The 26,460-nt window shown below is 36.8% G+C and overlaps 1 protein-coding gene across 1 annotated transcript in view; it reads left to right on the top strand.

The window, feature by feature from the left end:
- The first annotated feature begins 697 nt into the window (after positions 1-697).
- Positions 698-26,460, top strand: part of HEPACAM2 (HEPACAM family member 2) — a 36,433-nt gene continuing 10,670 nt past the window's right edge. Inside the window, exons 1-4 of the mRNA XM_087948407.1 lie at positions 698-781; positions 8,162-8,512; positions 10,188-10,472; positions 17,763-18,056. Of these exons, the coding sequence (XP_087804533.1) occupies positions 703-781; positions 8,162-8,512; positions 10,188-10,472; positions 17,763-18,056 (1,009 nt within the window). The 5' untranslated portion in view covers positions 698-702. The remainder of the gene's footprint in view (positions 782-8,161; positions 8,513-10,187; positions 10,473-17,762; positions 18,057-26,460) is intronic.

A 26,460-nucleotide genomic window follows, 5' to 3' on the forward strand; every position in this document is an offset into this window, starting at 1 on the left:
CCACATTGCCACCATTTTCATATTGCCTGGATTACTGAAGCCCACCTGTGGGAATTTGCAGCCTTTCTCTTTTAAGGGGTCTGCCCATTACCTTCAAAATTCTCTGTAGTGCTCTGCTTAGTCATATATATTTTAAGGGTTTTTAAAATCTGCATTTTTATCATATTTGCATGCTGCTGAATCTTGCAATTCAAAGCAGTTTTCCAGTATTCTCAATGTTGCTATTCTTGAAAGCAATTTTGTACGTATTTATTTAAAAGTATTAGGATTAATTTCATCTAATCCAAAAGACATAATATAAACTACCAAAAATCATCATTGGCAATCCTCAGAGCTTGTGCAAGTTTGTGTTTTGCTTCATGGAGCTATTTAACTTTATGCTCTCAACAGATTAATATAACCTTCATATGGTCTTTAAGCTCATTTATTTTTTATCAGTGTTGAGTGATTCATACTGTATGCCCAATTTATCATGTTCTGTATTTGCTGTGAACATACCAGAATGGGGAATTATGATAGGGCTATAGGCAATGAAGATGTTGAATACTAATCTAACAGGTGTTCTACTCCCTGTGTCGTTTATACACATAGTCAAATCACCTGAAGCAAGACAAGGCAGTGACTCGTAACTCACACCTGATTTCCCTAACAAATAAACTCCACAGCTGCTGGACCAAGGTTCAGTCTATGCACTGAAAGAAGATGGCCTTCACACAAAACAAGCTACTTTTCAACACCATGCTTTGTGGCTTGCAAATATATGTGCTCTACCAACTTTTAGGTAAGATTCTGCATGATTTTCTGTCCTTTTCTGAAACTTTATCCAAGGCTTTAGAGAATACATAAATAACTTAGCTTTATGGATATAAAATTGGTAGTGTTAATATTATTTGCATCACAGAATAAAATACCACCATGGGGTTTGTATAAATGAAAACTGCAATTAATGTAACTGCTTGTGTGGATTCTTGGTGAATAAACTGTAAGACTTTCTTCAGAGTAGACGAGATTATTCTATAGTTCACACATTATGTAATATTCTATTTTTTAGGAAGGTTGAATCAACACACACTGTACACATTAAGGACAGCAACTATTCTTGTGTATCATTGAATATAACCAGTGCATTTTTAAAAAAAAATTGTGGTGCCATATGTGGTAATTGAATATATTCCTTAAATTTATTTATATTTTCCATAAATAGTAAATATTTAGCAATAGAAATTAAAAAGTAGATTTTTTTGTAATAGTATTTCAGGAGAAGGGTGATTATGGCTCTCCCAAAACTGCTAAAATGCTACTCTCAGCAGCAATAGCCCATGTGATCAAAGGTGAAAGATATTAGGAACTGTAGTTCAGCAATGTCTGGAGGGCTGCTGGTTCCCTATTTCTGCATTATTGTTCCCAGGTTTATTACACATACAGGAGATATAAAAATTTTCACATTACTTTAGAGTAACAGGTTTGTAACAGATTTTATTTCATTCCTATGCAAACTGGGTTTAAAATTAGCATTTGGCTCCAATATCATTATTCTCTTCATTGTGGGACTATTCACTGGGTTTTATACATTATGTTAAACCTTGGTGTACTTTGCCTAATAATTTCACAATTAAATGGATTTGGACAAATGGCTGTCATAAATCCCAGTGTTAAAAATCAAACAGACTACCTTATGTCCTACTATAGTACAATAAAAAATTAAACTAAGTTAATTTCAAAATGATACTATCATTGATAGTGAAAAGTCCTTTAAATAAAATTAAAATCCTCCCCATTGAATGTCAGTTTATGTATGAAGCTCAAAATATTATGTCATCTTTTTTATTTCAGTAAAAACGTTGAAGGATGTTTCTAGTCAACAAGGGTGGTGTTGTGCTTACTAATACTTTAAGACTAATGTAAAAGCCAAATGCAGCCTAGGCAAAAGTTGGAGGTCACTTTGGGAATATCTAATTTGTTTATACTGAATACAAAGAAAGAAAGCACAAGCAGACAGCAGAAGCCAAGAAAGTGCATTATTTGCTTCAGAAGCTTATTTTATGTTTCAGATTCTTACAAATTGGTAAATTATATTTGGAGTTTGTTATCTGTGTATCAACCATTCCTAAACTTGTTTTTAATAAAAGAAAAATCTGTATACCAAAGCAAAAATGGAACACAGGAAAAGAATTTTCTTAGGTTTAGTGAGATAAAGGTTCCCCTCCCACATATGTGCTAGTCATTTCTGGCTCTAAGGGGCAGTGCTCATCTCCGTTACAAAGCCAAAGAGCCAGTGCTGTCTGAAGACATCTCCATGGTCATGTGGCCAGCATGACTACACACCAAAGGCACATGGAATGCTGTTACCTTCCCACCAAAGTGGTCCCTATTTTTCTACATTTTTACATGCTTTTGAACTGCTAAGTTGGCAGAAACTGGGACAAGTAACAGGAGTTCACTCTGTTATGTGTTGGTAGGAATTCGAACCACCAAACTATCGACGTTTCTGATCAACAAGCTCAGTGTCTTAGCCACTGAACCATACTAGAATAAAATTTTACATATCTTTATATAATATCCGTATGATAAATTAATTTCAGTTCTGGCATTACCATATGCTGAAAAGCAATGGTTCTGCTAGAAAACACAGAGATTGAATGTCTCACTATACTATTGCTGCAAATATAGTGGAAGGGAATAATTGTATTAAGTAATTAGCAAATTAGGTATTCCCAATATTGTATTCAATTTATAACTCTGAAATACAAGTTCCAAATCACTAAACAAATGGTTCTAAGTCAAGGGCCATCTCTAATGCCTGGGTTCATAAATCATACTAGGCCATGGTTTATTTAATTGTGGTTTATTTCATTTTTATTTGCCATAATCAAAAGATCAGTGATATGTTTGAATTATCCCAATAGAAATAATCATAAAAATCACAAAAGTTAAAAGTATTAAATAGGAATCCTAACATCACCAAATCAAGTAACAAGGTGGCCACGTATTAAGAACAAATGCCTTCTTGTTATAAGTAATTTTTCTGAAGCTAGTAAGTCAAGTGCCGATCAAATATCACACATCATAATACTTGTCCTGTAATGGAAAACCAACATATGTAGGCCTCCATTCTCCTTTTTAAATGGAAGTTGGGAACTGTTACTAGATTCTTCCATGAGTTCTGCATTGGAAATTTTGAAATTGAACAAAGAAGTCTCCAGAGATATCTTAAAGGCAAGTCATGTACAGGTTAAGGTTAAAAATTTAAAGTTAAAAGAGACTGGACAGTTACTTGTTTGAAATGGTATAGGATGACGAAATTTTAGAGACCAAGTGCCCAAACTGCAACCCAAAACCCATTTATTTATCACAAAGTGCCAACATGGCATTTTAACCTGAGTACTGAGGTTTTACTACCTAAAATAATGATAAACAAGGCAGAGTTCAGCTAATTGTTCTAAGAAAAATGTGCTAAATGCACTTTTATGCCCCTTCATTTTTTTCTGCTTATGTTTAGCAACAATAAAAAAGAAAAATGTTTGTAATATCCCTTTCCCTTCCTCCCTCTCTTTTCCCCTCCATCTCTCTCTCTGCCTCTCTTTCTGTGTCTCTGTGTCCTTCCCTCTCTCTCCCTCCTTCTCTCTCTTTCTTTCTCTCTATCTCTCTGCCTCTGTCTCTTTCCCTCCTCCTCTCTCTCTCTCTCTCTCTCTCTCTCCCCCGCCCCCCAGGGAGAGGAGAAGGAACTCCTGAACTGGTGCTGGGTGGTGAGAGTCCCAGGAGCAGCACACCAAGCCGAACATCGGCAGGGAGGTGGGACATTATAGCATGGGCAGCTCTGCAGGAAAAGCAACTGACATCTGGGAGGCACAAGCGAGCCCATGATGATGCAGGGTCATATTGTGACTCTGCATCGTAATGGGCTCTAGGTGGAAAGGACCCCGTCTTCCCCATTGGTGAGAAGCGCAATGGAGCTGGGCTGGGGCAACAGCATGCGTGCCCACAGAACGGGCTCTGAGTGTCACCTCTGGTATACTTGCTATAGGTTCACCACTACTGGTATAGGATCTCCTGCTTGAATGGGGGCTGGACTAGAAGACCTCCAAGGTACAGCTCTGATTCTGATTTAAATTGCACATAGAAACTGATAGGAAACAAAGCCTATTCAAAGCCAGAAGCATAGATGTGATGAACTTTTGATAGTGACCATCTGCCAAAATCTGAGCCACTGCATTCTGATCTAATTCTGATGGGGGTGTGGCCAACTCAACCTCACTCACTCCAACCCAGTCACATGACACACACACCCAGCCATGCCTACCCAGGTTTTGTGGCTCCGGTATTTTCTTTTCTTTTGGAAACAGGTATCTCTGTCTTTCTCTCTCTCTCTCTCTCTCTCTCATCTCTCTCTTGCTCTCATCTTGCTCTTGCTCTCATCTTTCTTTTTCCCCTCTCTATCTTTCTTTCTCTCATCTCTCTCTCTTTCTCTGTCATTCTTTTTCTGTCTCTCTTTCTCCCTCTCTCATCTCTCTCTCCCTCTTTCTCTTTCTCTCTCATCTCTCTCTCTTCCTCCTTCCCTCTCATCTCTCTCTCCCTCACATCTCTCCCTCTCTTTTCTCTCCCTCCCTCCCTCTCATATCCCCCTCTCTTCTCTCTCATGTGTGTGTGTGTGTGTGTGTGTGTGTGTGTGTGTGTGTGTGTGTGTGTGTGTGTTCCCTCTTGAATATTTCCAAAAACAGATGAGTTTTGTGGGGGTTTTTGCTGATGTTCTTTCTTCTTCTTTGGGAGCTTTTTACCATATTATTTAAATCAAGAATCAATTCAGGTTCCCTGATAAATGAAGCTGTTTTGTCCGCCTGCTGTGGCTTCCCGTTGGCTGAATCTACTAGTGGCTGGCCCCACCCCTCACCCTCCCCTCCCAGTCACTCCTTGCCTGCCCTGGGATTTGCTCCATATTCCATAGCAGGAGCGAAGCGCCCCTCTGCTTGCCTCTTCTTCTGGCCATTGTTGGTGCTGCGTGCACCTCAGTGCACCTCAGTCGTTTGGGGAGACACGCAACTTCCTCTCCATCCGAGACACTAGCTGGCCCAGCTGCGGCTGACACCTCTGCTCTCACCACCTCCATGGCATTCTCGCAGCGCCTTGCACAGCACACTTAAATTTAGCGTGCTTTACAATGGGGGAGATGGCATCCCCTCCTCCTCCTGGAGCCCATTATGATGCAGAGCATCGGCTGCAGCCGGGCCTGGCCAGTGTCTAGGGGCGGAGAGAAAGTTTCGCATCTCCCCGAGTGGTCAAGGTACGCGCAGCACCAACAATGGCCAGAAGAAGAGGCAAGTAGAGGGGTGCTTCGCTCCCGCTCTGGAATATCAAGCGAGTCTCCATCCATCACCATCACCCTTCTCTTTTCAGGGCAGGTGAGGAGTGACTGGGAGGGCAGGGCGAGGAGTGGGACCAGCCCTGCTGGGTTCAGCTGACAGGAAGGAGGGAGAGAGAGAGAGAGATGAGAGAAAGACAAAGAGAGAGGGGGAAAGATGAAAGAGGATGAGAGAAAGAGAGAGATGAGAGAGAAGGAGACAGAGAGATGAGAGAGGGGGAGAAAGATGAGAGGGAGAGAGAGATATGAGAAAGAGGGAGAAAGAGATGAGAGAGGGTGAGAGAAAGAGAGATGAGAGGGAAAGAGAGAGATACCTGTTTCCAAGAGAAAAGAAATTACCAGCAGCCACAAAACCTGGCTAGGTATGGCTGGGGGTGTGTGTCATGTGACTGGGTTGGAGTGATGTTGAGATGGCCATGCCCACTCAGGTTTTGTGGCTCTTGGTGTTTTCTGTGGGAAACGGATCCAAATGGCTCTTTTGAGTATTTAAGTTTGCAGGTCCCTGTTTTAGTGCCACTGTAACCTTGAACAGTCACTAAATGAAATATTTTAAGATGAGTACCTGTAGTTAGTTCAATAAACTACTAAAGTATAGTAGTGTACACTACATGGGTCTACCTCTGCAAACCAAATGGTAGTTACAGCATAATTAGACCAGAATGTCGGTGCTGTGCGCAGCTCAGCCGCTCAGGAAGATGCGCAACCGGCTGCAGCCAATGGTCCACATCATAATGGCTCCAGGAAGAGGAGGGGATGCCTTCTCCCCCATTGTGAAGCATGCTAAATTTAAGTGCTGCACAAGGCGCTGCAAGAGCAGCGAGCGCATCATGGAGACAGTGAGAGTGGTGGCGTCAGCCATACCAAGCCAGCCAGTGTCTCAGATGGGGAGGAAGTCGTGTGTTTCCCCGAATGATCAAGGTGTGTGCTGCACCAACAATGGCCTGAAGAAGAGGCACGTAAGAGGGGCGATTCACTCCCGCTCTGGAATATGGAGCAAATCTCCATCCGCCACCATCACCCTTCCTTTCTCAGGGAAGGTGAGGAGTGAATGAGAGGGGAGGGACCAGCCAGTGATGGGATAGGGAGCCGTAGCAGAGGGCCCTAAGAGCCGCATGTGTCTCTGGAGCCATGGGTTGTCAACAGCTGCACTAAAGTGATTTACAACCATTTTTTCACAGTTACAAGTTTTGAAGCATCCCCACAGTCATTTGATTAAAATTCAGATGTTTGGCAACTGCTACCATGCTACCACATCACCATAGTTGACTATGGTCTCATGATTGTCATTTCCAATACTCCTGGCCAGTTTCCCACAAATAAATGAGGCAGCCGGCATGAAGTATAAACTTGATCGTGGTTGCTGGCATTCCCTGCCAGCTTCCTTCAAGCAAAGTCTTTTGCTTATGGGAAGCTTACAGGGAGTGTTTAAAATTAGAAAGCCGACAGGGAAGGTCACAAATTCTTTAGGTAAGACTCTCCCACCCACCCTACCTCTCCAGCTGTTCTGAATTTGAGCCATGTCACCCATTCACACATTCTATATACCCTGCTGGATTCACATAGCACCCATTATTCACCCTGCAGAGTTTCCTGACATATGCCACAACACCATGCATCCCCATGCATTCCCAACCAACACCTCTTGTGTACCTCTGTGCACTCTCCCCAACCACCGTGTTACCTCTTGCACGCTCTTTTGAATCCATGTTATACCCCCTTGTGCCTCCCCTAGCCATTCAAATCAATCAAGAAGCAATATTGTTTGCTCTGGATTAGTCAACCAATAATAGCAAGAAAATATTAAAGGAAAAATGAATATTCTATGGTTGTAATCAGCAGAGGTTAAAAAAGACCTAGGTCTTCACTTAATGTGTCCAAAGAAGAACAATTTTAGCCGGGTCTTTTGTGCATCAAATGAAAACTTCAGGTTGATTTGTTTAATGGTCCATCAGTTTAGTTTCTTGGCTATCCACAGTATTTTAAAGAGTTTTCCAAACACACATTTCAAATGCATTAATATTATTCCTATCCTGCTTATTTCACTTCTATGGCATGTCACAAAGAATCCCATGGCTTGCATGACTCTGGTTTGTGTAGGTATAGACACATCTTGGCATTTGAATATCTTTTTTTTTTTTTGCCTTGGTTTTTTTTAAAAAAACAAACAAACATACACATACAAAACATAAAAACATAAAACCATCTTCCATTTTATATACATACAGTGTGTCAGTTGGTTACAAATCTTTTGTGCTATCCTTTTATAGTCATTTACTCACAGTTTATATTTATTTTCACATTGTCAAACTAACATATGCTTATATATTTATCGGTTATTAATCATCCATGACTAAACTATTTATTCCATCATTTTATATGAGATATTCCAAATTTTATCTTAAAATTGATACTTTCAAACCAATGGTTATATAAGTCTTGCATCTGAATATCTTTTCCAAGGTCTTCATGTCTTCTCTACTGAATACCCGTCTGCAATATTTTTTGGCTGTTTGTTCCTTCACTGTTTATGGTTAACCTGAACAGTTAATTATTATTATTTTGTCCATTCTGTTCAGAGAGATGTGTGTAATGTTTATATCCAACACAATATGAATAAAAATTTAATCACGTAAAGAAATATATGGCATTATAGATGAGGACCAAAATGGTCATAGCATGAATTTACACATGTGATATATAACAAGTGATGATTAGTTTTGAAATAATTTAAGATATATTACAATAGAACTGAAGCAAGTACTGTGTATTTTTCCACTTCTAATATACATAATCTTTCTGCTGCAGGCATTTCTTCTCCATTAAAAATGACAATTCCCTCATACACAGTCAATGGCATTGAAGGACAGCCACTCAGACTTGAGGTTGCTTATAGTATCAACTTTACTATTTCTGACATCCAGATAATATGGCTGTTTGAAAAACCACCAACAAACCCTAAATATCTGGTTATTTCTGTCAATCAATCGGTTGTTCCAGACTTAGAATATAGGCAGAAATTTACACTTTCGCCTCCAAATGCATCTTTACTGATAAACTCTTTACACAGAAGTGATGAAGGAAATTATATTGTAAAAATTAATATCCGTGGCAAAGGGACAAAATCAGTAAGTGAAAAGATTAAGGTTACTGTTGATGGTAAGTAATTTGAAACGCTGGGATATATGTCTGTCTACCAATATTTACCATATGGGCTGTGACTGTTGGGAATTGGAGTTCATCTAAAGGTCATAGGTTCTCCATTCCTTATTTATCTGTGACATTTTCTGGGCTTTCCCCAAAGCCACAATCTGTCCTGCTGAACATTCAGTGTAGTGAAGTAATGCTGCTGAGAGAACTTCCTGGCAGCAGTGTGCTGTCCAGATAGTTTATAGTTAATGGGAATCAGTATAGTTAGTTAGTAATTGGGAGCTGTCCCCTTAAGGGAATGCATCAGGGTAAATGTAGTTAAGGTATCCTGGGAAATGTAGTCCATGTCATGTGGCCACATCAATAATCCTGATTGGTCACTGAATTGACCCTTGGTGGGTTGGGGGAGGTTTCTTCACTCTTGCCTGAACCCAACCTCGTGCTAGCATCTTTATACCTGCTCCTATGATATGGGATGAAAGGGATAAAAGTTTACCATCTTTTTACACCATAAAGTGCAGCTATGCAGAAAATTGGACATTGAGAAGAATCTCGTCATAACCAGGGGTAGGATTCTACCAGTTCACACCTGTTCGCTAGAACAGGTTGTTAACATTCTAAGCAGTTTGGAGAACCGGTTGTTAGAAGAAATTACTGGCCTAATCCTGCAAGGAAGGCAGGAAGGAAACATTCTGGTGTTGCTTACAGAAACTTCCTCTCCATTAACCGTTATTACATTCTTGGCAGGACTAGACTTCCTGTCTCAGGAACCTCTCTGGAGTTTTTTCCCCCCTCCTTTGCTGGTACTTTGCTTGTGTGGAGTGACCATTCAAAGTTACAATGGCACTGAAAAAAGTGACTTATGACCATTTTTCACACTTACGACTGTTGCAGCATCCCCACAGTCATGAGAGGTCAGGGGAGGAGATGCGTGCCTCGATGTGAGTGATATTGAGTTGGCCACACCCAGCCAATAACATGACCACCAAGCCATGTCCACCCAGTCACATGACCACCAAGCCACACACACCACCTAAGCCATGCCCACAGAATTGGTTGTTAAAAATTTGAATCCCACCCCTGGTCATAACTCTGAGTTATTTGAGGATGCCTGATGAACCAAAAAAAAGACTTTGAGAGAAAAATCTAATGGGGGAATAATCAAAATCCAGCATTATTGCAGGAAAGGCACAAGCTTAGCATATATTCTGCAAATTCTTAAAAATTAAAATACATTTCATAAGGTGATATTCACAGTTGTATGACATACTGTTGTCTATTGCACACATCAGGATGTTTCAGAATATTTGACTGAATATTTAACAAAGCTGATCATCTTTGTGGAATACATTTGGGATTAAAAAGACAATTTGTTTTTTTAAGAAAGTTTTTGGGTTGAGGGCCCACCTCTTGCAGAGGTCCCAAATGCAACCAGTGACAGTTCTCACCCTCTTCTATTAGCACAAATGTAGGCTGTACGGATGCTGTATGACTCAAGGGTCTTCAAACCTGGCAGGTTTAAAACTTATGGACCTCAAGTCCCAGAATTCCTGAGCTAACATGACTGGAGGAAGAATTCTGGGAGTTGAAGTCCACAAGTCTTAAAGCTGTCAAGTTTGAAGACCCCTGTATGTAAATAACAGAAATGACATCATCATAACTTCCAATGTCGTTTCCATTGCAGTGCCTCTCACCAAGCCTGTCATATATATGGAACCCTCATCTGGAGTTGTAGAAAAAAAAGGAAACATCACTTTGAAATGTATGGTGGAAGAAGGCACAAGGGTGGTTTATCAATGGATGAAAAATGAAAATCCAATTGAAGATAGCAGCAATGGCTCCATGATTATAAAGAAAGATACACTTTCCATTGCCCCCGTTCTTAAAGAAGCTATTGGGAACTACAGCTGTTTAGTAACCAACCCTATCGGTGCCATGATGAGTGATATGATCATGCCAACAATATATTGTAAGTAGATGGTGGGTGGGTGGGTGGAAGGAAGGAAAGAAGGAAGGAAGGAAAGAAAGAAAGAAAAATGAAATGCCTGCAGACATTCCATTCTACAGTAATAGTAGGTATTTGTTGATTTGAAAGAGGAACTCGTTACACTGTCATTTGTGATAGTGTATATAGTCATGGTAAAAAAAAACGAAGAAAAAAATGATTCAACATTTTCCTGAACTCTAACGTAGGTCCTTTAAATTACTGTATTATGTTTATGAGTTATGCAAGGTGTTGTTGTTTTTCAGGGGATGGAAGATTTTTCAGCATTTTCTTTATGTTGGTACTGTGAATTGAGAGTCTAGGATCCCAAAGTTAACCTAGTTAAATTTCTATATATCCAACATTTAGAATTGGCCAATGCCTGGAAGATAGACAATTTGAATACTGTGTATTCCACTTTGAATTCTATGATTGTATATGGAATTAAAATGGAGTACTTATTAACTTTTACTTAAACCATAGTCTCCGTCTTCAGTATGCATGTCAGAGCACTGCTGAAATGGACAGAAAAATCAAAACCTGTTCTTGGAAACCTTGTTGTACAAAGCTGTTAGACTCCTAAAGCCTTTCCAGCAAAAATGTATTATAAATATTATAAATTTTAGTGAAGATTACCACAAGAACAGAAAATTCTTTTTCAACTTAAGTATCTGATAAAGAGCTGGAAAGTCATAAAATGTCTCTTATCCAATTATCATACTTCTTTGGCTGTTCCTGATGATAGGAGAAATCCACCCATGAAGGCTGGGAAAAGAAAGAGGGGAGATAGAAATTTCCAACACTGTATTTTCCCCTCCTCTCTTAAGGCTCACTTTTAGGCCTCTCACTGCCATTATGTTTAATTTTTCAGAAGAAGTTCCTGTTTTGCTTCATGGTGGAATGTTAGAGAAAAAAAATCCAAATCCAAATCCCTAGTCAGGTCTAGACAAGCAAGAACAATTAAACCGTAAAGTCCATATCATTAACATTCTTAATTTAGGTGCAAAATCAATATAGGACACTGGATATATTTACTTAAGCTGACACCTGTGAAACAATATACAATTGAAAATGATATCATGATCTATGGCAATTGCTCATTAGCCTATTAGTTTGAAACTTTATGTCATCTTATTCAGATCATTTCAATATGGTTTGTTTTAGAAAAATATTTGTATAAATTGCAATATAAAATGCAACATAAAACAGTAGCACAAAATATTTAAGACAGTAAGCATTAAGAAGTGTATAATAAAAATAATCCAGATTGGTTACATGCATTAGCTCCATGCAGTATGTTGGAGGCAGATGGGATTTGACCAGTAGGAAAAAAGGCTTAGAAAAATATCTTTACAAAGCTGTAAGCCAACCAGTTCACTTGATCTCCTCCTCCAAATGCTTCCAACGTTTTTGTTGACTCTAAAGCATATTCCATTAAAGCAACATGATAAAAAGTAAATGGAATTTAGTCAAATAGAGAAGATGGAAAGGAAATTAGGAAAGTTTTTTTAAAAAACAAATGTTAAAAAGCTGTAATGCATAGAATAGATATGAGTTCAAATAGGGAAGTTTCACTTGAAGATAGATAAACCCAATCAATTTAATGGAGTATGCCCATTTGTTTTCTTACTGTTTCTCATTCTCTTCCTTCTGTTAGCTATATGAATTGCTGGACCTAAATTCGTCTTTGGTATTGGGCATGCTAACTAGCGTAGCTTTCAACAGAAGCCATAATGACAGAGTGTATATTTTATTTATTAGATTTATATATTTCCCATCTCACTATCAAGTTACCCGGTTAGCTTGCAATACCTTATCATGTAATGTGATTTATATAATTTGCACAATGATATTATGATTGTGATATCATTTGCTCCTTCTTTGGTTGCCCATGCTGGTTAAACCTGATGGACCTACTGCTCCGTAATTTCCAGATAAGCCACATATTGTTCCCAGATTAAAATCCGTATCTCTAATTCAGAACCACCAAGGAGGCAGTCCTCACTTACTTGCACTGATGATGTTACCTAGTTGGGTAAATGAAATGTCTGCAAGCAACCAACTAGCTCAGAGAGGGCTCTCTGAACTCCACTGTTCAAGCCCGAACAATAGATTTTCCACTGAGTTCAGTCTTATTCTAAGGTAGTTAGAGATAAAGCTGTCATTCTACTGTGAATTCATGAAGGAAGTAATGAATAAAAACCACAAATAATCCTTTGCTTAATGACCACAATTAAGCCCAAAATTTTTGTTGCTAAGTGAGAGAGTTATTAAGTAAGTTTTGCCCCATTTTATGACTTTTCTTGCCACAATTGTTAAATGAATCATTGGAGTTCTTAAGTTAGTAACAAGGTTGTTAAGTGAATCCAGCTTCCCTTTGACTTTGCTTGTCAGAAGGTCATCAAAAGTCATCACAAGACTCCAGGACACTGCAACCATAATAAATATGAGTCAATTGCCAAGCATCTGAATTTTGACCATGGAGATGTTGCAATGGTTGTTAGTGTGAAAAATGGTTATAAATCACTTTTTTTCAGTGCCATTTAACTTCAAATAGTCACTAAATGAATTGTTGTAAATTGAGGACTACCTGTATAACAATTCCATAAACAAATGTATTTGAATATTATGAGAATTAGGCAGCATGACCGTCTTGCCTTGTCATTTTACTGTGGCAAATAGCTTGATGTAGAGAGAGTATACAGTAAAGTATGAATTATTATTTAGCACTGGTAAGATTAAATATACTACCGCAAATATAAATGTGAATGTCACACCTTGGGCATCTCCAGCACCTTGTAATGCAGAACAACATACATAGATGTGTTTCCATTCCATTTCAGTGCTAAAGGTACTAGCCTTCAGAAAATCACATGCACATTACATGCTTATCTGGACACTAATGTAGGCAATTCACTTTTTATATATATATATAGTACAGACTTTTATTCAGGATGCCTTGTTCTTTCAGATATATTAGCATAATAGCTTGCAAAACGCTTAATATTCTTACCAGACTGGGAAGCTCATTCTACAGAGAGGGAGAGGGAGAGAGAGAGATTTGAACAATCACAAATTAAAAGAGATCAGTTTGTTCTAATGATTAAGTCAGCAGGCTAGGAGTAGAAGACCATGAGTTCAAGTCCACTTTAGCTATAAAAGCCAGGTGGGGGACCTTATGCCAGTCAGTCTCACTAACTCCAAAAGTTTGTTGCCGTAGGGAAAATAGGAGGAAGTTGTGTTGGATATGGTTGCCACCTTGAATTATTTGTAAAAATAATGAAGGCAGAGAATGAATGAATAAATGAATGAATGAAAGAAAGAAAGAATGATAAATAAATAAATAAATAAATAAATAAATAAATAAATAAATAATAAATAAATAAATAAATAAATAAATAAATAAATAAATTCCCTGAAAGGCTGGTTGAGTTGTCCCATCTAGTGAAATGGCTAGAATGCTACATTACTGCTACAAACATTAATCAACGCGAATAGAGGTTATTTCTCAATACAGCTGAGAACTAATATTATAAATCTAAGTAACATTAATACAGAATTTAATTCACGATAGCTGATTTTATGTATCAGGTTTACCCATTGCTTACCTAAACCATGATTCGTTGAATAGACTTATGGACTGGCTGGGCTCATTAAACATTAGTTAAGATTATCATCTGCCTCAAGACAAACAAGAGTAAACTGATTGTGTAAACTAGGCTTTCTTTAAAATAAAATTAATTAAGCCATAACAAGCTAATTTGTATATAATATTGCAGTGGTATGTTCATTTGTTTGATTGGTGTGCCCCCATCTCATCTAGAGGTGACTAGGTAGCTTACAAACATTAGGGTACGGGATATTCTGTGGATTGATTCCTTGTTCATATTTAAACAAATATTACAATCTTGTTTCTTTTTACCAAAGAGGATTTGCATGAAACTTTAAGAACTTGTAAGCCATCATGGCCCCGCCCCCCCCCCCCAAAAAAACAGAGAAGCCCAATATCCACCATGACTTTTTCCATCAAATATTGCTTTCAAGTTACATAATTAAAATACACTTGTAAGTGGTATTTTAAAATTCTGTCTATTGGCTGTCAATTTTCTCAATAACAACCAAGTAATAGCTCTACAAGCTACAAAGACCATATGCCATTGCTGCCTGGGGAATTAGGGTAATAGTAAAGGTCACTCACAATAAATACCATCTGTTCAAAAACAAGATGGATTACAGTTTCCTGGTGACAGATACATTTGCTTATGTTCTAGTGAGAAGTAAATTGTTGCTAAGAAGTTATGATTTATTGTTTTACAAGTCATTTAGTAAATAGATTTTACTGTGGCAAAAGGTCTCCTTTGCTCAGAATATCGAAAAAAAGGTACTGGCCTACTAGAGATCTTTAGTTACAAATAGTCTTAAAACCTCAATGTATTTTATTTAAACATGTAAAATATTAATTTTACTTTACTAATAAAAGAATTTTCCACGAGGACCATTCACATACCATTAAATCCTAGTGACTTCCAGCTTCTAGGGAGCATCACAGAAATACAAGGCTTGCCATCATGCAGCATTTCTGCTGCCACAGGTATAAAAAATAGTGGATGATTCCAGAAGACAAAAGCCAGTAGTGGAAATCCTGCCACAGTTCATTTTTTATTTGTATAAAAATAAAAATGGTGAAACAAGTTTATTAAACACCTGATTTATATTGAAATACATCAGTGCAGAACAAAATGAGTAATGGTTGTCATCTTTTCAATTGTATTTTTTCTTCCACTATCCCATTTGTACACAGTTGTATTTATGGTAATCTTCACCACCAAAAGCTCTTCAACACACTCAGGAAAGGGGGACAGAGAATTAAGTATACATGTTTGAGCAAGTTACTAGCTACTTTTATAGGCAGAATAAGATAGTGATTCTATATTGCCCCAGTATCAGATCTAGAAAATGACATCCTTAGGGAGACATCAAGGCTCCAGTTCCTTAACAGAACCCACAACTTATAGAGGGTTCTAATATTTTGTGTCAGTACTCCAATCTAAGTATTTTGAGTTGGCAATACATGTAGTAACAAGTAAATGGATTTAATAACAATTTTATTTTAAACTACGGTGGTATCCCTGACCAAGGACTATCAGGGAGCATTATGGGAATTTACATTTGATTAAACTCACCCAATCTGCATAATTGGATCACTATCAGCACAAAATCCTAGTTTGTGCCAATTAGAGCAGCCAACCATGGGACTTGAGGTTTTACAGAGCTTTGGATTCTTTAGGTAGAAATATGATAAATTATCTAGTGCATTAAATTCCCACACAGTTCAGTTGATCCCATATTCAAGAATAAATTTCCCAAAATTATAGGAGTGACCAATATCAAAATCCTACATAGAATGCTTTAATGGAACACTTATTATTTCAAGTCTCATATCTAGAAATGTAAAGACAGTCCAAAATGCATCCATGAAAGCCTGTGAACATGGGCATCATTATGTGAGCCACAGATACTGTCTTATCATGCTTTGTTTTATTGATGTAGAATTACACCCCTTATCACAATGTGAAACTGCAGCGATGGAAACCATAAAGTCACAATACTTCATAAGAGAATAAATATCCTTTTGTTATGACAGATGTTAGATATAAAGTGGCCAAAGATAATCCTAAGAAAAGGAAGCAGAAAGGTCGGCAGTAGCAATCAGGAGAGAGTATAATTTTGTTTTGTTACTATATTCCTATTGCAAACTGGTCAATCAAAGCTAATTCACATCAAAAGCAATGAGCAAACTGCACTATACTTCATGTTCCTTAGCAGTGCCAGAGAGTCATAATAAAGAACAGAAATTGGAAAAATACAAAAAATGAGAAAAGGAGAAGTAATTTTTTTTAACAGCACACAACATGGTAGAACAAATCCTACTCCACTACTTCCTTCAAGCTGTTCCTGAGGCAATATCATTTATTGCATGCTATTCTCAAACTAATGATTTTCAATATGTATTTATAGCACTTCCTCCATATTTGTACCAGCATTTATAAGTCTCGTAGCTTCCTGATTTTGCTAGTTCTGCATGTCCCTAATTCTCTGCTAAGCAATGACATGGTTTGTTTAATTTTATGTTAGCACAGTGTATAAAATCAAATTTTGCAGTTTGTAAATTGGAATTTAGTATAAATCTAAAGAATTGTATTTTTTAGTAAACTTGATTTTTAAAAAGTGAAGTGTGTAGTGTGGACCCAGTCTATGGCTTCCTAAGAAAACCTTAGTTAAAATAAACTCTAGTTTGCCACAAAATGGAAATAATACAACTTTAGTCAACCATTCTCTGGTTTCCTGAGCATATGTAATCTCATACATATGCTTGCTTGTATTAGGTAATGGTTCTCATAAACATTAAATTACACTTGCTTGTAGTTTTGTAAGTCCAAACTGTGATTTGTAAACTTACCCATCTGGCACCTTCTCTATATGCCGGAAGTAGTACTCCTCAAATACTTTGTTAAACAGACTTCCTGAGAATTCTAGAAATTGTGATAGAGGGAGAATATCACATTGAGGAAAGCTTGTGTCAAAGTGCTATATGAAATCCAAACAACTGAACAAACCATGTTTAGGCAAACCATGGCTTTTCCTATTCAATATGCCCAAGCATAGCCTTCTCTCAAAGTTCTCAGTGATCAGGTGAAGAATACTTTTTAGGAACCTTAGACAGAGGTATACACAGTATTATCAACAAACGAAGGCTTATATCAACAACAACCATAGGTTTCTAGGTCTAGTGGCTGAAACTGACATTAATCAAACAGCAAAGGAAAGATGCCATGATGCTAGTAGTACCTGCCAGATGGTTAGTAGACTAAGAAGATCTCACCTCCACCTCATTGATACGGTGGTTCCTGCTTTACTCGAGTTTTGTTAATTTCAATGTTTAATATTTTTAAATTTTGCTTTATAATGTTGTAAGCTACCCAGAGCTCCTTGAAAGTGAATTGCAAGATAAAACATTGTGTATGCCTTTTCTTTCTATATTTCAATGGTGTTCTGAATCTGAATGTGTGCATTCCTTCATCCAAGAGTCCCAGTTTTGTAATGGACAAGAAAAGACAGGCAGAGGTTTTCTTTGCAGGAGGCTGGGGATGGGTTGAAGTTATCCTTATCAAGCAGTTAGTGGAAGTATGTTGCAATGGATTAAGCAGAATATATGCATGTCCCATCTGTTGAATCTATTTTCTTTCTCTCTGTGTCACTGTGATGTTTACCAAGATGGACCCTATGGACTTACCATAAATACTGCTAAAGGCCAGAAAGTAGGAAAAGTGTTTACACTTGATAAAGGTGATGCTGTTCAGCTGTACTGCTCAGCAGATTCCAATCCACCAAACATTTATTCATGGATCCTGAAAGCAAACAACTCCATATATCCAGTACAATATGGAAGATTTCTGGAAATTGCATCTGAGAAGGTGACACAGAAAACAGAATATATATGCACTGCTTACAACAACATGACTGAAACCCACGTTGAAACCCACACTCTGGTGATAGTAATACCAAAAGGTAAGAATGAATGAATGAATGAATGAATGAATGAATGAATGAATGAATGTTATGCAGTAGATATAAAGCACAGAGAATATCAATTTGGGGAATGAAATGAATTGCATCTGCAAAGAAACATCCTGATCCTACATGATCCCACAGGATACATATTGTTATATGTGGAGTGTTCAAATTCTCTTTTCAGTGCGTATGTAAAAGTTACTGTCATTTAAGACATTTCTTACTCTTGGATGTGTTAAGACATTTTCCTAGGAATGAACAGTAAACAGAGGTTAACAAACATATTTCTTGCATGTCCCACATCTCAATATTATTATTTTTATGTTATAGTATGTTTGCATATTCCCCTTTAGCATCACACTGTATAATGTAATTATTTGATGATGTTTGTGCCAGCATATCAAGATTTAGGATTTATCCATTTGTATTTCAAAAGTTCAAAATGGATCAGCAATGATAAAACAATTGTATATTGCTTTATGATACATTATTATATAGAGTAGTTCAAAACCTGCAAATCTCCATTCTTCGATATCTACAGCTGTCAGTCTCAGTGTTGCCAATAATTAAAAATGGTCATTTCTAAATAGTCAGAGATTCCCTACCCTTCATCTCTAGGCTTATCTAAAGGCAACGGCATCTAAAAGAAAGAAATAGACTAGGTCCCTCCCTAAAAAGCATTTGATTTCATTTTAAATCATATTTATGAAATACAATTGATATGATTGTTTCTAACTATTATTTATTAAAATGATTGCAATTTTGTGACACTTTTAAAAAATATCTAATGGCCCCATCCAAGGCTTTGGAAATAGATACCTAGGGCATCTACAGATTGTATTGTCTCCCCCCCCATAACAACACACACACACACACACACACACACACACACACACACACAAAATTAAATAGACAGAACATACAGCCTTCCTTTTCCTTCTCTCAGTCTGTTCAATTAATACATCAGTAAACTTTGGTAGAATTATGATAGAGGTTCATCATCTTATCCCACCTACTGTGGCATAAACACACCCTGTTAACTATTTTTTAAGGGGAAGGTCCTTATGTTCATCTGATCTCATACCATCGCAGAAGCAACCTTTAGTCTGTCTTTAGTCCTTTTGATAGTAAAATTCCAATCCTGAAGTTATTCTGTTAATTAGCATGATGCCTTACAGCACATTTCCCAAGCTTATTTGTGTCCTGCATCACAAAGCTCCGTGCCATTTGTGAATAGCAGCTGCCTATTATATACAGGGATTTAGTGTAATAGTGCATGAAAATTTTATTTCAAACAAGTTAAAGGAATAACAGAACTGTATAGCGAAACCAATATCACGTTGAAGAAGTATATACAGACAGACAAATTGGTATCTCAGAGTAAAAATGAAGTGACCAAAAATAAGCTTGGCATTGATAGAACATTTAGCATTTTTAATCATGAGTCTTTATCATTAGGCAGACTGACTTGTCAGAAAAGGAAGCATATTGTTAGTTATTACACATGGGATATTATTTTGCTATGTGATTGGAGATAGAGGAACCAGTATTTTCTGTGGTATGAAAAACCCAGGAAAAAGATGGAACCCGGATTTAACTGGCAAGGAAGCCTTGGGTGGTAATTGGGTGGTCTTTTTCGGTGCTCTCATTCTTTCTTGCAAGAAAACAACCAAGTTCAGAAAGCATCAAGGACCTCTCATTTCAGCCCTGAGATACAAATATTGTCCTTTATTCGTAAGCAAGGTCTTCTTATAAGAAAAGCTGACTTTATTAAAGACTATGAACAGCTGACATAGCTTTGTTTTTGTTGACATCAACTTTATTTTTAAAAAAACAAGGATTATGTAACTTGAGGAAAACTGAACCACACATCATTCTTAATCTAATGTCAAACATCTTTTGCATGACAGTTCAAATTTCTAGCATTATTCCTTTTTTTTTTCTCGTCAGTGTAAAGGGAAAATGTGACCAAAATGTATTTTAGAAAAAGCAAAAAACAAAAAACCCAACCCACCCTAAATATTTCAGTTTAAAATCCCCTTTTACCTTAGAAAATACTCTTCTATTTTAAGTGAAATTGATCTATTCTGCTCAAAGTTTTAACCTAAAAAAAAAAACCTGAAATAGTGAATGTGATTCTTCTAACTGATGACCTTTAAATGTTTACAAATTATGGCTAACTACATGATTGATTTTTCTGTTGTCAATATTAGCAAACTTATAAGAAGTTGTTTATTTTGCATTGTGAAACCTGAGATGCCAGAAACAGATCAGTCATAAATAATTGGCATTTTGTAGTATCGAGGATACTTCAACAGTAATTTGTGCATCTATGCAGAAAATACCTAGACTATGTCTTTTTAAAGTAATTTTATTAAACATTATAAAAAGAAAGATAAAAAATTAATTCAAACTAGCATAAAGCAAGGAAGGAAAAAAAAACAAAGACAAAGCTAAGAAGTGCAAGAAAGAAAGAAAAGGTCAAAGAAAAATAGAAAACGAAAAGAGATACAAAGAAATGACTTCCAATCTTCTCTTTCTCATCATGCTTCTTTCTATAATCTATCCTGCCTAGTCACCAAAATCATTAATCAAATGTTCACTTTTCTGTTTTATGCAATTCATCTGTTAGGGGCTTCCAGTCAGTAATAAATGTAGATACTGTAAAATTATCTGAATCAGTGTATATAGGAATCAGTTATAGACTTGATTAGGTATTGCAGAGAGGGAAGGAGGGAGAGAAAGATTGAGACTGAGACTGAGACTGGAGTTGATATAAGAGAAACAAGTACTGGTAATTGGGCTAGAAAGGAAGCCAGTTGAGGTAAAGGTAGTCTTTTACATATGACCACACTTGGAATTGCAACTTCCATTGCAATACAATTGTTAACTAAATTAGACCCAAGTTTAACAATCTTCTAGCCATGGTCATTAAGTGAATTTGGCTTTTATTGGCTGTTCTTGTTTGAAGCTTGTTGGGAAGGTCGCAAATGGTGATTAGAACATTGCAATCATTTTAAATACATGCTTGTTGCCAAATGACCAAATTTTGATTATGTGGTTGCAAGGACGTGCAATGATCATAAGTGTGAGGACCAATCATAAGTCACTTTTTCCAGCACTGTTGTAACTTTGAATGGTGGTTAAAGGAATGGATGTAAATCAAGGATTACCTGTGGTACCTAAGGCACTGAGCTACAAATTGGGAGACTGTGAATTCTAGTCCTGCCCTAGGCACCACGTTAGCTGGGAGACCTTGGGCCAGCCGCTTTCTATCAACTTTAAGAAGAAGGCAGGGTTAGGACATTTCTTAAATCTTTCCAAGAAAATTGCAGTATTTGTCTTGGCAGTCACCAGAAATCCACACTGACCCAAAAGCATACATATACAAACTGGGCTATATTAGGAAAAAATATTGAATCATTAACCCTGTTTATACACTCAAAGGAACAAATTATGCCCCTATTCTTTCATATCTGTTATCCCTCAAATTTAAATGCTCTTAACAGGAATTGAGAGGAATACAGAAGGTGCTGTTATAAACTGCTCCATTTTTCTGTATACTGTATATTTGGTCTAGTGGTTAAGGCATTGGGCTAGAAAGCAAGAGACCATGAGTTCAAGTCCAACCTTTGCCATGAAAACCAGCTGGGTGACCTTGGATGAATCAGTTTTAGCCTAACTCGCCTCACTGGGTTATTCTTGTAGAGAAAAGAAGGATAGTAAAGGGGAATCTGCTATTATCTCATATTTTGAACTCTTTAATAGATTCAGGTGTTCAAAAATAGAAAATACAGGTATGTAATGGGGTAAAGAGGTATGTAATACAGAAAATACAGGTATGTAAAGGTATGTAAAGAGTTGGAAGGGATCTTTGCTCAAGCAGGAAACCCTATACCATTTCAGTCAAATGATTGTGCAAGCTCTTCTTAAAACTTCCAGTGTTGCAGCATTCACAACTTCTGGAGGCAGTTTGTGCCACTGATAAATTGTTCTAACTATCAGGAAATGTCTCCTTATTTCTAGGTTGCTTCTGTCCTTGATTAGTTTCCATCCAATGTTTCTTGTCTTGCCTTCTAGTGTTTTGGAGAATAGGAGTCCCTTAGATATTGGTACACTGCTATCATGTCACCCCTAGTCCTTCTTTTAATTAAACTAGATATCCAATCCTGTAACTGTTCATATGTTTTAGTGTCCAATCCCCTTATCATTTTTGTTGCTCTTTTCTGCACTCTTTCTAGCATCTCAACATCTTTTTTATACCAAAACTGGTTTTAGTATTCCAAGTGTGTTTATATAAAGGCATTATAAAGTGATATTAACATTTTGTGTGATCTTGATTCTATCCCTCTGGCTTTTTTGGCACTTGCAACACACTGCTGGCTCATATTTAAGTGTCATATCTTGTTGTTCGGTCCAGGACAGCTGTTTCCTCCTCATAGATTCATAAAGTTGAAAGGCCCTGTTTAGCCCATTAACTCCAACCCCTTGCCCAATGCAGGTACTATTATTAAAAAATAACCCTTCAGCAGAAGATTATCTAGCCTTTGAACAAAATCAGTGAAGGAAAGCCCATCATCTCTCCAATCTCACTGTCAAATTCCTTCACACTGATAGAATTTTAAAAAATAATTTATGCTTGGAATCTGTTCTCCAATGTGCTCCCTCACTTTCAGGGATTTGTACTCTCATGAGATCATTTTCCCATAGCTTCTTTTTACTGTGCATTCCTTGTTTTAACTGCTCTGAATTTAAAACATCCCTTTTTGGCATTTATTGAACTAACTTCAGTTTAGTATGTCTTCTAATCAAAAGCTCCAATTTAATATGATTACTTATAGCAATAGCAATAACACTTAGAATTATATACCACTTTATAGTGCTTTACAGCCCTCTCTAAGCGGTTTACAAAGTCAGCATTATTGCCCTCAACAATTTGGGTCCTCATTTTACCCACCTCAGAAGGATGGAAGGCTGAGACCCTTCTATTTAGTTTTTCTAGTTCCACTTCCTTGACCAAAACTTCCTAACCAGTTAATAACAAGTCAGTCAAACCTAGCTGATTCTTCGTTGCATTCTTCCTCCTCTATTCAAAAAAGAAGTCAGTAACATCAGTCAGGAATTTCTACTTGGTGTTGCTTAAGAGTGGCTTCACTCTAGAGGGCACTCTCCTCTTTTTCAATATCTGGAACTGCTGAGTGAGGTTATCCTCCAGTTTGGGGTTCAGTATGATCAGTATCTTGTCCCTTTGAAAACAACTGTCTCTGACTACTTGCTCCTTCTCAGTACCAGATAAAAAGTGAACTGAGCATCACTTCTCTCTCTGAAGCTTTCCCCTCTCCAGACTGACACTTATTTATAAAGAGTAAGGGATCAGTACATTTTTTTTCCTGCATGCCATAAAGCAGGATGGGAAGTATAAAAAAATGTGTCAAGAGATATGAATTAAACACTTGCCTGGTGACACCTGAAGTGATAAATTATTATATTTCTTTCAAATAGATTAATTATTTTTGCTAATCTGGCACCTCTACTAAATGTTTTTCCTCTCAATCCTATTCAATTAGTGCGAAAATAATATCTCTGAACAAATTGCATATTCACTTTGGAAGCTTCTGTAGAATTGTGAGAAGTTTCTAAACTTGATTAGCAAAACCAAAACTGAAGGCACTGGACTTTATCTCCAGCACACAGATGCCTTATCAGTGAAATAAGCAAATTTGTGAAACCATGGCTACATCTTATCTCTTTCATATTTACATTTACTAAATTAGGGGATTAAATATATTTAACTAAAGATAGGCATTTTAGGAGATGAATATAATTTATTCTGGCACCAGGCAAATTGTTCACCATGAAAGAAAATATGTACATAAGAGGCACCATAAATTAACTCTTGGAAGTAAAAGCACACACAAAAATCAGTTGCTCTATTATGAATGCACTTTCACCATGTTGTTTTACCAGATATATCTATTCTTCTCCAGGAAAACCAGATCATCAGCAAGACAGCAGAATATGATTACTCAGCTGCTACAACAGCTATGTTTTCTTTCCCTCTTTAAGCAATATTTTTTATATTTAATTTTTAATGTTATTCAGACCTTAAACTAAATCTACCAGGCTCATGTGCACAACCATAGTTTATTTAATAAACCATAAGTGGCAAGGTTCACAACATGATGCTAAGCTATGATTCATAAATCACAATAGTAATGAATACTGGATTAGAAAATCTGATTTGGAAATTCCTTTCAGCCATGAAACCTTGATTATTTTAAGGCATCTTAATTTAATGAACATACCTGATTCATGCTAAAACTAAGCTTTACTTAAATGTGACTTATTAACAAACTGAATGCATTGATGTATTCCACTAAACAACGAACCACAAGAGGCACTTTGCACAAAAGATAGCCAAAACCCAGCTGCAGTTCTCTTGCATAAATAAAGTAGAAGAGGTTGAAGAACTATAAATATTTCATTGGTTTCTTTGAAAGATAAGCCACAGTTTATGTAAAGCCAATTTTATGTAATTAGTAAATTATACTTAATGTGCTATGTGAACAGAACAGCAACAGAACCAAATCAAGTATAATGCAATTCAATGACTCATCCCTAGTGATGTGTTAAACTGTATCCAGTTTTATATGGATACAACTATTGTATCTAATGATACATTTACAACAAATGGGACATTTAAAAATGCTTTTGGGTCCAGCAAACTGAGCTGTTGCTGGAACTAAAGTACATTATAACCTCTGATGAATTCTATTTTGCTCTCCCACACTTGAATTAAAATTCTTATCAGGATAGTCTAAAGTTTAAAATCCTTCCTATTTACTGCCATTTATCTCCAGTGATCAGTGAAGAAGTTGCAATTACTTTACAATTATTGAAACATTTATTTTGGGAATAAACTACTGTGGATTTTTGTTTTTATTTTACTTTGTTCCTTCAAAAGCCCAGCAATAGAAATACATAGTTTCATATCTCATGCCCTTAACATTGCTAAGGAAATAATATCTGGGCTGCAATAATCTCAACAATTATTAGTAGAAATCTCTGACTTCTTCTCTGAATTTCAATTTCCTTTTTGATGCGGGAACCATATTTTTTTTTCCTTCTGGCTCCTTTTTCCTGTTGTGCTATTTTTGTTGTATTTTTCTGTTTGCCTCTAAAGTCTAAAGAGGGTAAGTCTAAAAAAAGACATCCTGCAAGAGGAGATGGCAGCAGTAAACTGACAAGGCAGTATGCATTCTGGAGGTAACTTATATATTGGGTTTGGTTTATGATGCTGTATGGAGCTGGCCAGAATGGCAAGGAACAAACCTAGTTATCTTGTCAGGAATAAAAGCAGCAAATTTTATAAACAATGTCACAACATGGTGAATAAGTTCTTCAGCAACCCAATATACTCATACATTAATAGTGTTAACCTTAACTCCTCTCTGTCTGCTATTGCAGTTTTCCTAAATAGTAGTCTACTTCAATATTTCTTAACCTTAGCAACTTTAAGATGTATGGACTTCAATTCCATAAATCTCCAGCCAATCAGGGATTTTTGTACTGACTTGAGATCAAACATTTCATATTAGGGAGACATATACCTTATCAGAGAAAAAGCAACCCATATTATGATACAATCAGATTAAGTGTGAAGCCTACTGAGTGATAAGACTATTTTCTTCATAGTCAAACTATGGCTGCCTATTTAGGCTACAGCTAATTTTTTAATAATGTTCCAGTGCTTGTTTTTCATTCCTATAGATTTTAAAAGAGATTTTTTTTTTATGTTCTCCAAGCTGTTAGAAGTAGGGATGAAGTGTGAGCATCCCCTAATGGCCACCTGTGAGTACAACAAATGCTGTTAAGAAATGATTCAATAAATTACCCTTACCACTTTTATCTGCAAAAATGAGAACAGAGAATTTTCTGAAAATAACAATTTCAAATACTTAAGCTGGGTAAATGAAGTGGTTTTCCTGTTCAAGGAGAAGGAGCAATTAGATATTTCTTTGCATGCATGTTCTTTGTCACCTCAGCGAAAGGGTAGAGCAGAATATATCTTTTTTTGAAACCCAGAGATAAGTATCATTTAAGGCAATATTTAATGTAAGCAATTCTTATGAGAGATGGCTACAGAAAGAATTAATATGACTTTGGATTCCCATTGTTGGAGAATAACTGCCTTCAACAGTTGACATTGTCTATTTATATTAAGAATGATAGAACATGTAATCCAGCAATATCTGAATGTCTAACATTGGGGGAAGATGCCGTGTGTGTGTGTGTGTGTGTAATTTAAAAAAAAATATATGTGAATTTTAAACTATATGCCTAACTAGGATTATTTCAAAATTAACAATCAAAGATTAATTTCTGTACTTCTCTGTTATAG

The sequence above is a fragment of the Notechis scutatus genome, chromosome Z (genome assembly GCF_049901735.1).
Source record: "Notechis scutatus isolate UNSWTSFEM ecotype Mainland chromosome Z, rNotScu1.2, whole genome shotgun sequence".
In the NCBI taxonomy this organism is placed as follows: domain Eukaryota; kingdom Metazoa; phylum Chordata; class Lepidosauria; order Squamata; family Elapidae; genus Notechis; species Notechis scutatus.